The sequence below is a fragment of the Oncorhynchus mykiss genome, chromosome 2, assembly GCF_057628025.1.
Source record: "Oncorhynchus mykiss isolate SJ-2025 chromosome 2, ASM5762802v1, whole genome shotgun sequence".
NCBI classification, from domain to species: Eukaryota; Metazoa; Chordata; class Actinopteri; order Salmoniformes; family Salmonidae; genus Oncorhynchus; species Oncorhynchus mykiss.
The window spans coordinates 35,021,913-35,035,539 of record NC_143023.1 but is presented as its reverse complement, the minus strand read 5'-3'; the positions used below and the strand labels follow the sequence as shown (position 1 = coordinate 35,035,539).

Sequence of the window (13,627 nt, the reverse complement as noted above, 5' to 3'; positions counted from 1 at the left end):
AACAGAATTGGAGTAATGAATATGCCCCAAGTCTTACTAGGCTTTTGGTCTATTATCTTGTGTTCATGTCAAGTTGTGATTTATCTATGCTTTGCTTCCATAGGCACCTAAACAACTTTCACTGTAATGAGATTTTTTTTCTTCATTTTTTCATGTAGGTGAATGTACCCTTTAAGTGTCTGTACTTGAGCACCACAGTCCCCCTGGCTATACCATGAACCTTTCCATGGTTGTATAATACACATTGTTGATTGCATAAATGTTCCAACTCCTTCCTGGGCAACCATGAAAGCTTGCAGACGCCAACCACACAGGGCCAGACATACGTCTTTGAAACGTATTGTTCTTTTCCATGAAGGTTATGCGCATTCTTGTGAAAAGCACTTGAATGTTCAAGGTATCCAAAGAATGCAGCAGTTTATTCAAAATAATGGATCTTTTATTCTATTCCCTTCTTACTGTAGATCTTGAGCCCCCGCGGTGCACTGGCCCCTCACGTCTGACAATGTTGAAGACCTTCATCGCCGTCTTTATCCTTCTTTGCTATTGTAGGTAACTTCAATGACAATACAGTGCTTGTAGACCTGGGCTGTGTCTGAAAACATCACGAGCCTTTTTCACTCAACTCCTCTCAAAGCTCATTGGGGGAGGAGGTCCCTTGCATCCTCTCCTCCAATAAGCTTTGAGAAAGCAAGGATTTTTATGGCTAGTAACATTTTTAGACACAATGTCACATCTTAATATATTTACAGTCATTTAGCAGACACTCTTATCCAGGCCGACATACAGGCACCATTAGGGTTACATTGACAGATTTTACAGGCGCAATAAGGGCACATCGATTGGTTTTTGACCTAGTCAGGTCAGGGATTCGAACCAGCAATCTCTGTTCCTGGTCCAGCGCTCTTAACTGCTAGGCTACCTGCCGCCCAAGACGAGCTGCATTTGACAGTAAAAAAAAGGATGCAAGCATTCAACTAACACCCATTTTACCTCGTCCTCGCTCACTCTCCTTTGCATCTTGTTCGTCTCCTCCTCAGTCAAGTTCCTGTGTTTCCCACCCAACCTGACAGACATGGTGCAGCCATGTGGCGTTAAAGGGAACTGCAGTGTTCCAATGCCAGTCCTGCTGCCCAAGCAACCCATCAACCAGACAGGAAACGTCCGTGCAGGTAATGCCATCCAATCCGCTGATACATCAGAATTGTATGGGTCTTCTCGGTACATTCAAATGAACAAGCAATCTGTAGACAACTGGCTAAATGACTGGCTATCACACAATGACAATAAGTAACTGATCCCACGAGTCAATATTGTACAAACTGAACAATGTCTTGCATAACCGAATAACGTGTTCAGGTTATGTCTGTGTTGACAGTTCATTTGTTGAAGCACCCATCCCCCATCCCACTCTCCCTCAGGTTTCCTAGGTCCAGTTGGTGCTGGTCGGAAGGCTTGGAGGATTGTCGGGGGGATGTTAGCAGAGGACAAGTGGGGCTGGCAGAGCAGTGGAGAGGGAAATGTGTGTGGGGGGGGGGGCATCATCACCCCACGTTGGATCATTACTGCAGCCCACTGCTTCATCCAGTAAGGGGGAGGGAGAGAGAAAAAATGCTTTAGTTTTTATTCCGATGTCCATATTATGACTTCCTCAACAACTCCTTTTGACTCTGAGGCTGTCTTAATATGGAAACTCTACTTATTATATTAGATAATATGTGCCTTCTATTTCCCTGCATTCTCCATAACCCAGGTACAACATGTTGCAGGAGTCAGAGTGGCAGGTGGTTTTGGACACGCTCAGTTTGACGGACACATCAGCGGGCCAACGCTGCAGAGCACTGGAGATCCTCTATCACCCCAGCTTCTCCATAAACAACAACGACTATGACCTTGGGCTACTGACATGGGCGGTGAGAAGAATTAATGATGAAGGTTGTTCAGCGGAAGTTATATGGCTATATGTATGGTTACTCCTATTCCGATTTCACCTGCTCCTGTTTGGCATTTGTCATATTCATGGTTTCTCTCCGGCATGAAATCTAACTGACAACTTAACACTATATCAACACAACAAGTATCTCAGTTGGTAGAGCATGGTGCTAAGATGGTGGGTTTGATTTTTTTATATTAAAAGTAGAATGTGAAAATACTACCTCTCAGGGCCGCTTTTTGATTTAACCATTGATTCATTGGGTACATGTGAGCTTATCGTCAGTGCAGTACAGTCAATGTTCTGCACAAAACGGAGAAAACTGTCAGAAATGGGGAGGTACTATTTGAACTTGTCTAATAAGAAACTCTTGATTTCTGTTGCAAAAAGTTTTGCTACAGTGTGTCCTAAGGAACATGACCATGGTGTTGTGTTATGTGTTGCTTTAGGTGGGGTTCGACCAGTGTGTATGCCCAGTCCTAGAGTCCTTCCTTCCTGGTGCCCCCTGTTGGATCACTGGCTGGGGCTACACTAAAAAGGGGGGTGAGCCACGTTCACAAATATTCTCACACCACTTCCTTATGATTTCAACTGATTGGATGATCACTCTAATTTATTGCGCCTTGTCTTTATCCTCTCTCCCTCTCTCTCAGGCTCTGTATGGTCTGAGCTGCGACAGGCTCAGGTGCAAGTGATAGCCCAGTCAATGTGTTCCCACCCAAATGTCTACGGCTCCTACCTCACTCCCAGGATGCTTTGTGCTGGCACCATGGAGGGAGGAGTGGACTCATGCCAGGTACACACACACATATGCATGCAAGCGCACACACACACACACACCAAAAACTGCATATATGAATTCATATGTGGTCTTCTCTGGTTTTAAGGGAGACAGTGGAGGCCCACTGGTGTGTGAGACAGGGGAGGGGGAGTGGAGGCTGGCTGGGATAGTGAGCTGGGGAGATGGCTGTGGTCGGCCCAACAAACCAGGAGTCTACACCAGGGTCACCCAGCTGCTCCCCTGGATGTACAAATATGTAGAGGTACATAGCTACAGTAGATGCACCAGTCACACAGAACTGGGTCAGTGCTTCTCTGAATGTGAAAATGCTCCACTCCATGTTATGATTTTGACTCTTTTACAGGTGGGACACATTTGAAGAATCTGGAACCCCAAAAACAATGAATTGTACCTCTGACAGCTAGATTTTATTTGCAGCAATATGACCACTTACATTTCTGCAAAATATTAAAGTTTTATGTATTTTTGCTTCACATTCCATTTTTGTATTAAATAAAAATGTCCTTTAATCTGACAATAATTTTATTGAAAGCACATTCTTATTCAAACCATTATATATGGTTAATTACCATACTAATGCATGGATTGTTGGATTCAACTGGGTTTGTTTCCTATCTGGAGTTGCTGACAATAGTCACGTAGTGTAAAGTACCTTGTTATATGAATACACATGTGCACAGTCATAGTGACACACCGAACTCTGACCCCCTATCTCTCTCTGTGTGTGTGTGTGTGTGTGTGTGTGCGCGGGCGCGCGCGCGTTGAAGGGTTGGCAGCTTGCACATGTCCTCTGCTCTAGTGCTTGGAGGTTCTCAAGGAGTAGGCTCCCTTATCAGATTTCTGGGACTTCCTGGATACACTACACATTTTATTGCACAATAAGTCAATATAGCTACATTTGTGGCAACCATACTTCTACGGCAACGGACAGAGGACAGCTACAACGGACAGCTACAGAGGATTGGGGCACAACAAACTAGTCAAACTCGTCTGCTCAGTTTTGGGATTTCTACCCATGCCCGTCGCCCAGTAGGAAGCCAAAAAAAGTGACAGTTAAAAATAACAGTGAAGAAAAAATGTGTTCAGTTGTAAACCGACTGAAACCTGCGCTGGCCTACACGCTGTGGCTCCAAACAACCGGGTACTCGCGTAAAGTTTCAGCCCACATCGGCCCGGGCTTACGCACCAGCAAGCAGCCTCTGGAAACGGTCATCATACGACCTTACTGCTCCAGGATGGAGTTGGGAAAAGGACCTTTCTTCAGGCAGGTGAGTTAGCCACTGCAATCATTTATATTGTTTGCTTTTGACATGCGTAAAAGTTCTAGGCTGAAGGGTCAACTGGGTTCCGCCGACTTGTTGAAAATACAGTGAAAATATGACGGGTTTTTTTCAGTGCAAGTAATCAAGTATTTTGCAATTGGTCAACATGAGAATTAGGGGGAACATATTTTCCAGGCATCCTTCGTTATTGCAGTGTTTAAAAAAAGTGGAACAATGTAACGTTAGCAAGCTGTAGTAGAGGGGGCGTGTTCAAATCGCCACTCGTATGGAGGGCATGTGTTTACACATTTTCTGGCATAAAAAATCACTAGATTTTTGATAACTCCAATCTAAATAAACCAAACTAAACTAAGATAACCAGGTGAAACCAAGAAAAGCATCGTAGCTAATTACATTATAACACAAGTACGCCATCTTCATGCTTGTGTGGCACTTTATATTCTGGATTTCCCCTGATTGTCTGTCTATGAGATTAAAATGTGTGTCAAAAGGGAAATAAAAGTATTGAGAATAACACTGTCTACCGGTGTCCTAGATAGCTAGTTAGTTACCAGTGAAGCCCCCCCCCCCCCCCCCCCCTGATGTGTACCGGAGAGTCTTTCACTCCCGCTTGCCGAACACCTGCCCTCGCCGTCGTTAGCAGAACTGCGGGAAAACAGTGCCCGAGAGGCGGGGGCGAAGTACACGGTCTACCGGTGAGCTAGCTACCTCTCCCACCGGCTGTGTACCGGAGTCCTAGCTTGTTAGCTAGCACCAAGTGTCCTAAACGCCTACTGAACAACTATCCTCGTTAACAGAAATACGGGAAAACAGTGCCGGACAAGCAGGGACGAAGGACACTGTCTACCATTACCCTAGCTAGCCACCGGTGTTGTCGCCCCCGCCTCTTCTGTGGAGTTTATCGGTTGGCAACTTTATGGTGCATTACCGCCACCTACTGTACATGAGCGCCTCCATACGGGAGTCATAGTTTAAAAATGGACCAATAGAAGGATAAAGAGGGGTTCCTGCAGATGCAGGAATGCCCACATGTAGGACCGCTTCAAAGTATGAAAATCCACCTTGACGGTGACTCTTGACAGACTTGCAGCCTTAAAACAACAAACCCCTTATCACCATAAGACTACACACCCATATATTATCATTCTTGATCAATATACAGGCATGATGTGTGTTATGTAATAGAATACTGTACTGCCCCCTCATCGTTTATAACCTATGGTTACTCATTCACCTGTCCTTGCTTGTTCCAACCTTTACAGCTGTTTGAGTCGGTGAGCAGCACCTACACTTATCTGCTGGCTGATACAGAGAGCAGGGAGGCGGTCCTCATTGATCCAGTACTGGAGACAGTGGATAGGGATCTGAAACTCGTAGAGGAACTGGGTTTCAACCTGAAAGTGGCAGGTAAACTTGAATGTCTCTAAAACATAGACAAGCACACAAGCATGCACTTGCTAGCACGAGCACGTCCACACACACACACACATGCACACACTAATCCTACATCCATTTTGATCTCCTTGTTTATCCTACCCTTGTTTAAGATGACATATGACTCAAACTGTACCCTGCCCCCCCCCCCCCCCCCCCCCCCCCCCCCCCCCCCCCCTCCTGTACCCTGTTCCCCCCTATTAGTGAACACTCACTGCCATGCAGACCACATCACAGGCACGGGACAGCTGAAGAACCGGCTGTTTGGGATGAAGAGTGCCATCTCCAAGCACAGCGGGGCCAGTGCAGACATCATGCTATCAGAGGGAGATAAGATCAGCTTTGGCAAACATGTGAGGACAGACCTACCTACAGCTATAGAGAATACAGTATGGGTCTGGGCCTACCCCAAATTGTGTTCACCCAAAATCCCTGGTCCTGAAGAGTCATAGGTTTACAGGTTTTTTTGTTCAACTGAGTAAGAGTGCTGGGCTGAAACAAAAGCCTACACATCATGTACTGTTGCTCTCCAGTACCAGGGTTGCTGTCCACTGCTTTAAATGCTTCGGCCTTATTCACTTTCATCTCTTCTTCACACGTCACACCTTTCTCCTCTTTACTTCCCCCTCCCTTGTTTTCTGTAATCCCTCTTACTGCCTCTCTCGTCCCTCAGTATCTGACGGTGAGGGAGACTCCAGGACATACAGACGGCTGTGTGACGTTGGTAACAGGGGACCAGAGCATGGCTTTCACTGGGGACACACTGCTAATCAGGGGCTGTGGAAGGACAGACTTCCAGCAGGGTAACGTTAACCTTTTCCACACTACTAAGCTAAACCGAGCAGAGCCAAGACAAAATGTACTGCAATGCACTGGCCTGGTTGGGCATCCACAAGACTGAATCCATGCTGGACATAACAATGCAAAAAGCAAGTATCTAAGCCAACACAGTACTATAGTGTGACTCAGTCATATTCTCTCTGATTTTTGATCTCTGTGGTGATGTATCTAGACATGGACATATTATCAGGGTATATCACAGACTTTCATCCCTATATGCTATTGTTTCCCAATTCTTTGGTCGGAACTGTTTTTAAACAATGCATGAAAAGTTTGTGGATCATTGCCTCACCCACACTTGGTGCATTGTTTTATGCTTAGTGGACACAATGTGGCAGTATTGTAGACTTTTTCCCCAGTGTAGTCTGATCTCAAATAGTCACTGAACCGTAGTTCATGTTCAATAGGGCATGTGACGGAAAACGTTTTGGAATAGTTAGTGTTAGTGTTAATTAGTGTTTCTTATCAGACAAGTCCAGGTAGTCCCTCCCTGTTTCAGTCCGTTTGTTTGGGGTCCAATGAAAACGAGCCTGATCTGTTTGTTTATCTACTTCCCAGGCTGCTCTAGGAGGCTCTATGAATCAATCCACCGGAAGATCTTCACATTACCTCCTCAGTGCCTCGTCTTCCCTGCACATGACTACAAAGGTTGACAAGACATCCTCTTTATGCAAAAGTGTTATTGTAGTCCAGTGTAATGTCTATATCCCCTGACCCCTTTCCTTGCAAGATTTCCTTTCTTACATCTATGCTCTTGGGGATAGTCTCACCAATAATTTCGTACAAGCGTACCCAGAAGGCTTGTTTACTCTCGCAGTGCTATGACACTCCTTTCCATAGACTTTACGAAGTTAATTTGTCCGGTGTACTGTACCACCACCCTTCACCATTTGTCTACTTTCATTTTCAACTCTCATTCCTAAGCCAGATCAGACCGTGGGTTCTACAGTTGAGTGTAGTCATTGAATCATCATTGTGATGTATTGCTAACAGGTCTGTTAATCCTGTGCTGCAGGTCAGACGGCCTCCACCGTGGGCGAGGAGAGGAGGTTTAACCCCCGCCTGACCAAGACCGTGGAAGAGTTTGTGGACATCATGACCAACCTGAACCTCCCCAAGCCTGCTAAGATCGGTATCTGACACTCCACCCTCTGCAGTTATTCTATTACAATAGAAACTGTTGTTGTGTATGATGTAATAATATTATATTACTATAGGGTCTATTAGTATCTAGATTATATGCAACTATTGTGTTACAATAGAGTTATTATCAGTGGTCTTTCACCTCACTTAAACCTTATCACGGGAATGAGCATGACAAAGCTATCCGTGAAGAGATGGCAATATGTTACACATACTGTACTCTTTCAAACTGTCCTTTGCGCATCAATTTGACTACTTGTTAGTGTAAGCTCTTCTTAATTCACTGATAGAAACAAGATGTTGATTTGTTATTTCTCTCTCTGCCAGATATTGCGGTGCCTGCCAACCTGGTGTGTGGACTCCATGAGGTTTGAATGGCAAATCGATTTTAGGATTTCACTTTAAGCACTCTTGGGAGGAAGAGGGAAATTATTTTCACCCAGCCACAACTTAATGTTGTGTATATTTTATTTCCAATTTGAACATACATTCCTCCTTGTTTGCCTATGGGGAAAAAAAGCAGTGGTCATGATTTGGTGGGTGTACATATACTGAAATTGTATAGTAAAAGATGCATTAATGATCATTAAACATTGCCATGTACATTGTAACATTTTATAATACAATCTCTTGGAAAAATGTGAACATTAAGATGACCTAGTTTTATATTAAATCAAGGTTGTTCAAATGTAAATGTCTGAATTAACTCTTTCTTTGACTACACCTGTATAAATTGCAGAATTGCAGTGTAACTTATGGAAAATGCTCTGATAGAAGGTTCCGTTCATGGTTTAGTATTCATGAATGCTGACTGACACAATTGAGCTCTTCCACATGGCCTTTCCAGCATCCCCTAGTCAAGGCAATACACACACACAGTACTCTGACTGTTGCCAGCCATGGCCGTTTTGCATGCCAGGAAAACCTAACTCTTCTATTTGCATTTGAAATCACTGTGGGCCAAGTTTCCATTGCGAGAGTCCAAAACATGTCATTGCCATGCCTTTGTGTGCTTGTTTCTCTATCTACCTCTTCATTATCCGGTATCATCCTGTTATTCTCTCAGCCGCTTTATATAATACCATATTGTAATGTCCTGAATACATCAACATAATCGGCTTAGCCTTAGGATTCCTCTTAGCTGTGTGTCTAGCCTAGTAGCATACTACATTCGTTTTTGTCCCACGCCCCATTGACTAGTCTCTACCTGGTAGACAGGTTTGGGGAGATGGGAGTGTCTGGCTCTGACTCAACCATGTCTCTGTCTCTGAACCTGCCTGATCATTTCATAATAATGGTGTACTGTGAGCTCATACTTCTCAGATACTTCTCAAAGGTACTGTACCCTTCCTTCTGTGTGTAAATATTTGAGTATGGTTACCTGAGCAGTTCATGCCTTTGATGCTGTGACAAAAGTCACAGCTTGGTTTTGACTGCATTGAATGACACCGGACACACCATGTGTGAAATGACTGAACTTTTAGGTTTCTACTGTAACCTTCGGATGGAAATAGAGAAGATGTATTCAAAGTGAGAAAAAAAAGAAAGAACTAGAAGTCTGAAGAAAAATTACAATGTGTTGTTGTCACATACATCTTCACACCACTTCATCTGCCAGCTGTCCCTGTCACCACTAGAGACAAACAGAACATTCACATTAGGCAACTCTTCTTTCACCTACCGACTGACAGAAACGCCTGCGTTCATTGTTTTGAAATGCACAGGGTGTAACCAGTGTTGCCATCACACCTAAGCTATGTTTTATTTTGTACTTTAAAAAAAATAATCTAAGCAAAACCATACATAGACAAACAATAGGCAGCTTAACATGTTGTTGTGGCAGTGTTTCGCCTGTGAAAAAAAGGCACCATTCTTTGACTTTGTTGTGCTTTTTACAAGTCACCAGCTGTTCTTTCACCCAGTCTGTACCCTGCCCCTTCCATCTGCTCTCTCTTTTACCCCTTTCACTCTTTGCCCACTCACTGTCTGCTACCAACCCCAACTCCAGGCATTCTCTCTCACCCTGTCCACATGCCCTTGTTTAGGGGAAGACTGAGGGAATAGTCTATGATTACACTATCAGCTCATTGAGACAGAACTGTTAAAGGAGGCAGGGGCTGATAAAGGCCCTTTGGGTATAGTAAAGAGAGTGGAGGAGAGATTTACGTGGCAGCTATTGACGCTTTCCAAGGGCCCTTGGCATTGAGTGACACAAAACCCGCGAGGTGTGTTGGCAGGGTGCCAGGCCAAACTGCTTCTGCGTTAGCCTATAACGAGCACATTACAATGACAAAGCCATGTCGTCGCGGGAAATCCCAGATCAGAGTTCTCATTTCGGTGCGGAGCCCCCTCACGAACAGACCACAGAAACTGTGTAGTCAGTTAGTGACGCGCCCAGGCGCATTTTCACACCAACTTTGTGTCGGTCAGTGTGAACATGCATTCCATTTCACCTGTTGACGACATCTCACTACGATCTGTCATTTTCACTGGGAGTGATTTGAAAGGATTGAATCAAACCAGATAGGAGAGAGGAAAATATAGACATCAAAGGTATTCAGACGGGATATGACAGCAAACAGAAACTCTGAAAGTTATCTGGATATAGTTCGTATGATTGAAAGCGAAAGCGCGCGCCCGGTCCAAACCCATCACTTCTTTATTTAGTCACTCTTGTTTTTATGAGCGTCTATTTTCTTCAAATTCAGCGACAACAATACACGTTCCCCACAACAAAAACGCATTTGAAGAGAGAACGGCATATTCTCAGGTAAGGCATTAGTTCTGTGTTTCTGTTCTGTGTCTCTGTAGTTTGATACATTGTAGCTGGTGAATGATCGCGATTTGATAACGCTAGGATTATTATTATTCCGCAGTAGCTACCTACAGTGTAAGTGGTTGTCTGTTTATACATGAACTTCATTGGTGTCATGAGAAGGAATGGTCACTTTGAGCTTGACAGAGCATGTAATAAATGGAACACAGTATCTCTATGATTATGTTTACAGAAAGCCAGTAGACTACTGTAGCCTACTTTCGAAACTATTTATATAAGTAAACGATAGGCCTATGCCATTTATATAAATGGACTATAGTAAATAATACAGCTATCATTAGTCTGTTAGTTCACACCAAGCCAAATAGCATACTTAAAAAAAAACTATTTATGCAAATTGTGTACATGCTATAACTTAAAGAACAACTTTTTGGGGAGTTTAGTAGTTTTTAAAATGTCAGAATGCTTGGTTGTATGATTATGAACATCCAGATACTCAAGATTCTATGACAACATTCTATTTGATTACCCAATATTTGGGACTTTGTGCTTGAGCATAAGTAGTTAGATGGGCTAAACATGTCCTCCAGGCCTATAGCATTTCAATGTATAATTTTCACTGTGAAACGATGAGAGGACCATATCTGGTTCTAATTCAAACATGTTTTTCTTAATGTCCCAAACCTCCTTTCCCATGGCATTGTTTTCCTCAGTTTATGTAAACTCACATTTGTTTACCAGACTCAGCTGATATATGTGGTTTATCATTGTTTATCATTTCCATCGGGCGCATCGTGTAAACAAAGGAGAGGGGAAGTATAGGATGACGCTGACAGAGGTGGAGAGGAAAGATTGCCTGGGTGGGTAGCCGTCAGGGGAGTCGGGAGCACATATCTCTCTTCTGTGTTCAATCTCTCCTTTCTTTTTCTCTCACGCCCCTTTTCTTGGCTGCACTTGTACAGACCGCTCTAGATCTGGGACCTAGCCTGTCATTAATGGGTCGTTATTTCGCTGACCTCAGAACGGAGAGATTTGCTCAGGCCACTGGAATCTCTGATAATGTTGTTGAACTAGCATATATTCAACGTCTGTGTAATTAGTGGTGTCTTCGGACCATTCCAGTCAGTTTTGCAGTGTTGAAATATGCACAAGTCACATTTGCGTGAATTATTCTATTAATGCAGTGGTATCATAGTGTGATAATCTACTTTATTGGAGAAACAATTAGGCCTATAGGGTATCTTACTTTCTAATTAACTTACAGGAAATACAACAAATCATCTTCCCTAACAATCAATGATCCTAGCTTGTATTTTAATCTTCAACCCTTGATCCCCTAAAAACATTTTTTTTTTATTCCCCAACAGTAGCCAGTTGGCTCAGCTACAGTATCATTCTAGGCCTATTGTTAGACTCCTATCTGCCCTCACACCTAGAAGACAGTTAGTCATGATATCTCACCTCTCATCTGACAGACAGACCGACCCCTCACAATGCTGTCCAGCCTAGGTTGTATTCACTTGGTACCAAAGGGAAAAAAACAGACTGAAGTGGGGAGGGACTTCCTGGACTTATTAAATAAGAAACGCTCATGTTTGTTTTTAAAACATGTTTGGGTGCCCTAATGAATATGACCCTGGTTCCTCTCACCTGCTCTTCCTGCTCAGGCCCCAGTGTGGTAATGACAGTTTCCTCTCTCAGCCCATAGTCCCCCTGTAGTGGGCTCTGTCATAGCTCTGAGGTCATACAGCTCAGACTGGTCACCATGTATTCCTGGGAACCTGATGTGTCAGGACACAGCGTGGTGATGACAGCTTCCTGATAGCCCTCCTTAGATGACTGTAGCCCTCCATAGACCACCGAAGCATTGCTAAGTGGGCTCTGAGGTCATACAGCTGAGACTGGTATGGTCACTACCCACTGGGCATACACTGGTTGAATCAACATTGTTTTCACATATTTTCAATGGATTTACGTCGAACCAGGAATAGAAGTTGAATTGACGTCTGTGCCCAGTGGGTAGGGTCCAAAATGGCATCATATTCCCTATATGGTACACTACTTTTGACCAGGTCAAAATAGGGTGTCATTTCTGACATACACAAATGTATCATGGCGTCGGAGAGGATGGCTGCTGTTTTATTGCCGTTTAACCAACCGTGCTATTTTGTTTGTTTTTTCGCATTGTTTGTAACTTATGTTGTACATAATGTTGTTGTTACAGTCTCTTATGACTGGAAATAGCTTCTGGATATCAGAACAGCGATTACTCACCTTGAATTGGATGAATAATTTTTCTTTAATGAGTTGGACGAGAGGGATTTACCTCAGACACCTGAACAGGCCCTCATCCCCGTCATTCGCAGGAGAAAGAGATGGAGATTTCACGGAAGGAGATCGGGGTGCCTTGTGAGGATCAGGCGAAGAGTGTCTAATCTGCCTTTGCAATCCGTACTATTAGCCAACGCACAAACACTGGAAAATAAATGGGACAAGCTAAAAGCATGTATAAGCTACCAACGGGACATTAAAAACTGTAATATCTTATGTTTCACAGTGTTGTGGCTGAACGATGACATGAATAAAATACAGCTGCTGGGTTATATGCTCTATCTGCATGATAGAATAGCAGCCTCTGGTAAGACAAGGTGTGGCGGTCTATATATATTTGTAAACAACAGCTGGTGCACGATATCTAAGGAAGTCTCAAGGTTTTGCTTGCCTGAGGTAGAGTATATCATGATAAGCTGTAGACCACACTATCTACCTCGAATTTTCATCTGTATTTTTTGTAGCTGTCTACATACCACCACAGACCAATGCTGGCACTAAGACCGCACTCAATGAGTTATACCGCCATAAGCAAACAGGAAAACGCTCATCCAGAAGCAGCGCTCCTAGTGGCCGGGGACTTTAATTGCAGGGAAACTTAAATTAGTTTTACCTAATTTCTATCAGCATGTTAAATGTACAACCAGGGGGGGGGGGGGGGGGGGTGGCTCCAGATCATCTTTACTCCACACACAGAGACGCGTACAAAGCTCTCCCTCGCCCACCATTTGGAAAATCTGACCATAATTCTATCCTGATTCCTGCTTACAAGCAAAAATTAAAGTAGGAAGCACCAGTGACTCGATCAATAAAAAAGTGGTCAGATGAAGCAGATGCTAAACTACAGGACTGTTTTGCTAGCACAGACTGGAATATGTTCCAGGATTCTTCCGATGGCATTGAAGAGTACACCACATCAGTCACTGGCTTCATCAATAAGTGCATCGATGACGTCGTCCCCACATTGACTGTACGTACATACCCCAACCAGAAGCCATGGTTACAGGCAACATCTGCACTGAGCTAAAGAGTAGAGCTGCTGCTTTCAAGGAGCGGGACTCTAACCCGGAAGCTTATAAGAAATC

The 13,627-nt window shown here is 43.8% G+C and overlaps 2 protein-coding genes across 3 annotated transcripts in view; both read left to right on the top strand.

Annotated features, from left to right (window-relative positions):
• The first annotated feature begins 3,399 nt into the window (after window positions 1-3,399).
• Window positions 3,400-8,129, top strand: LOC110488606 (persulfide dioxygenase ETHE1, mitochondrial). Its single transcript, XM_036947146.2, has 7 exons — window positions 3,400-4,003; window positions 5,281-5,425; window positions 5,657-5,805; window positions 6,126-6,255; window positions 6,851-6,940; window positions 7,308-7,424; window positions 7,763-8,129. Exons 1-7 carry the CDS (start codon window positions 3,812-3,814, stop codon window positions 7,807-7,809), a joined length of 870 nt encoding a protein of 289 aa, XP_036803041.2. The 5' UTR covers window positions 3,400-3,811; the 3' UTR covers window positions 7,810-8,129.
• Window positions 8,130-8,683: 554 nt separating this feature from the next.
• LOC110488593 (uncharacterized) overlaps window positions 8,684-13,627 on the top strand; it is a 28,796-nt gene continuing 23,852 nt past the window's right edge. Inside the window, exon 1 of one of the 2 annotated variants that reach the window (XM_021560872.3) lies at window positions 8,684-8,771. The gene's annotated coding sequence lies outside the window, so the exon portion shown is untranslated. Of the gene's footprint in view, window positions 8,772-9,532; window positions 10,206-13,627 lie in introns of those variants that run through there. The other variant, XM_021560863.3, reaches the window with a different exon arrangement.

Excerpts from the sequence above, each read along its gene's own strand:
- LOC110488606 (XM_036947146.2), top strand. The coding sequence starts at position 3,812 with ATGTGTTCAGTTGTAAACCGACTGAAACCTGCGCTGGCCTACACGCTG. Across the intron at positions 4,004-5,280 it reads AAGGACCTTTCTTCAGGCAG|CTGTTTGAGTCGGTGAGCAG; the intron begins GTGAGTTAGCCA and ends CAACCTTTACAG. Across the intron at positions 7,425-7,762 it reads CCCCAAGCCTGCTAAGATCG|ATATTGCGGTGCCTGCCAAC; the intron begins GTATCTGACACT and ends TCTCTCTGCCAG.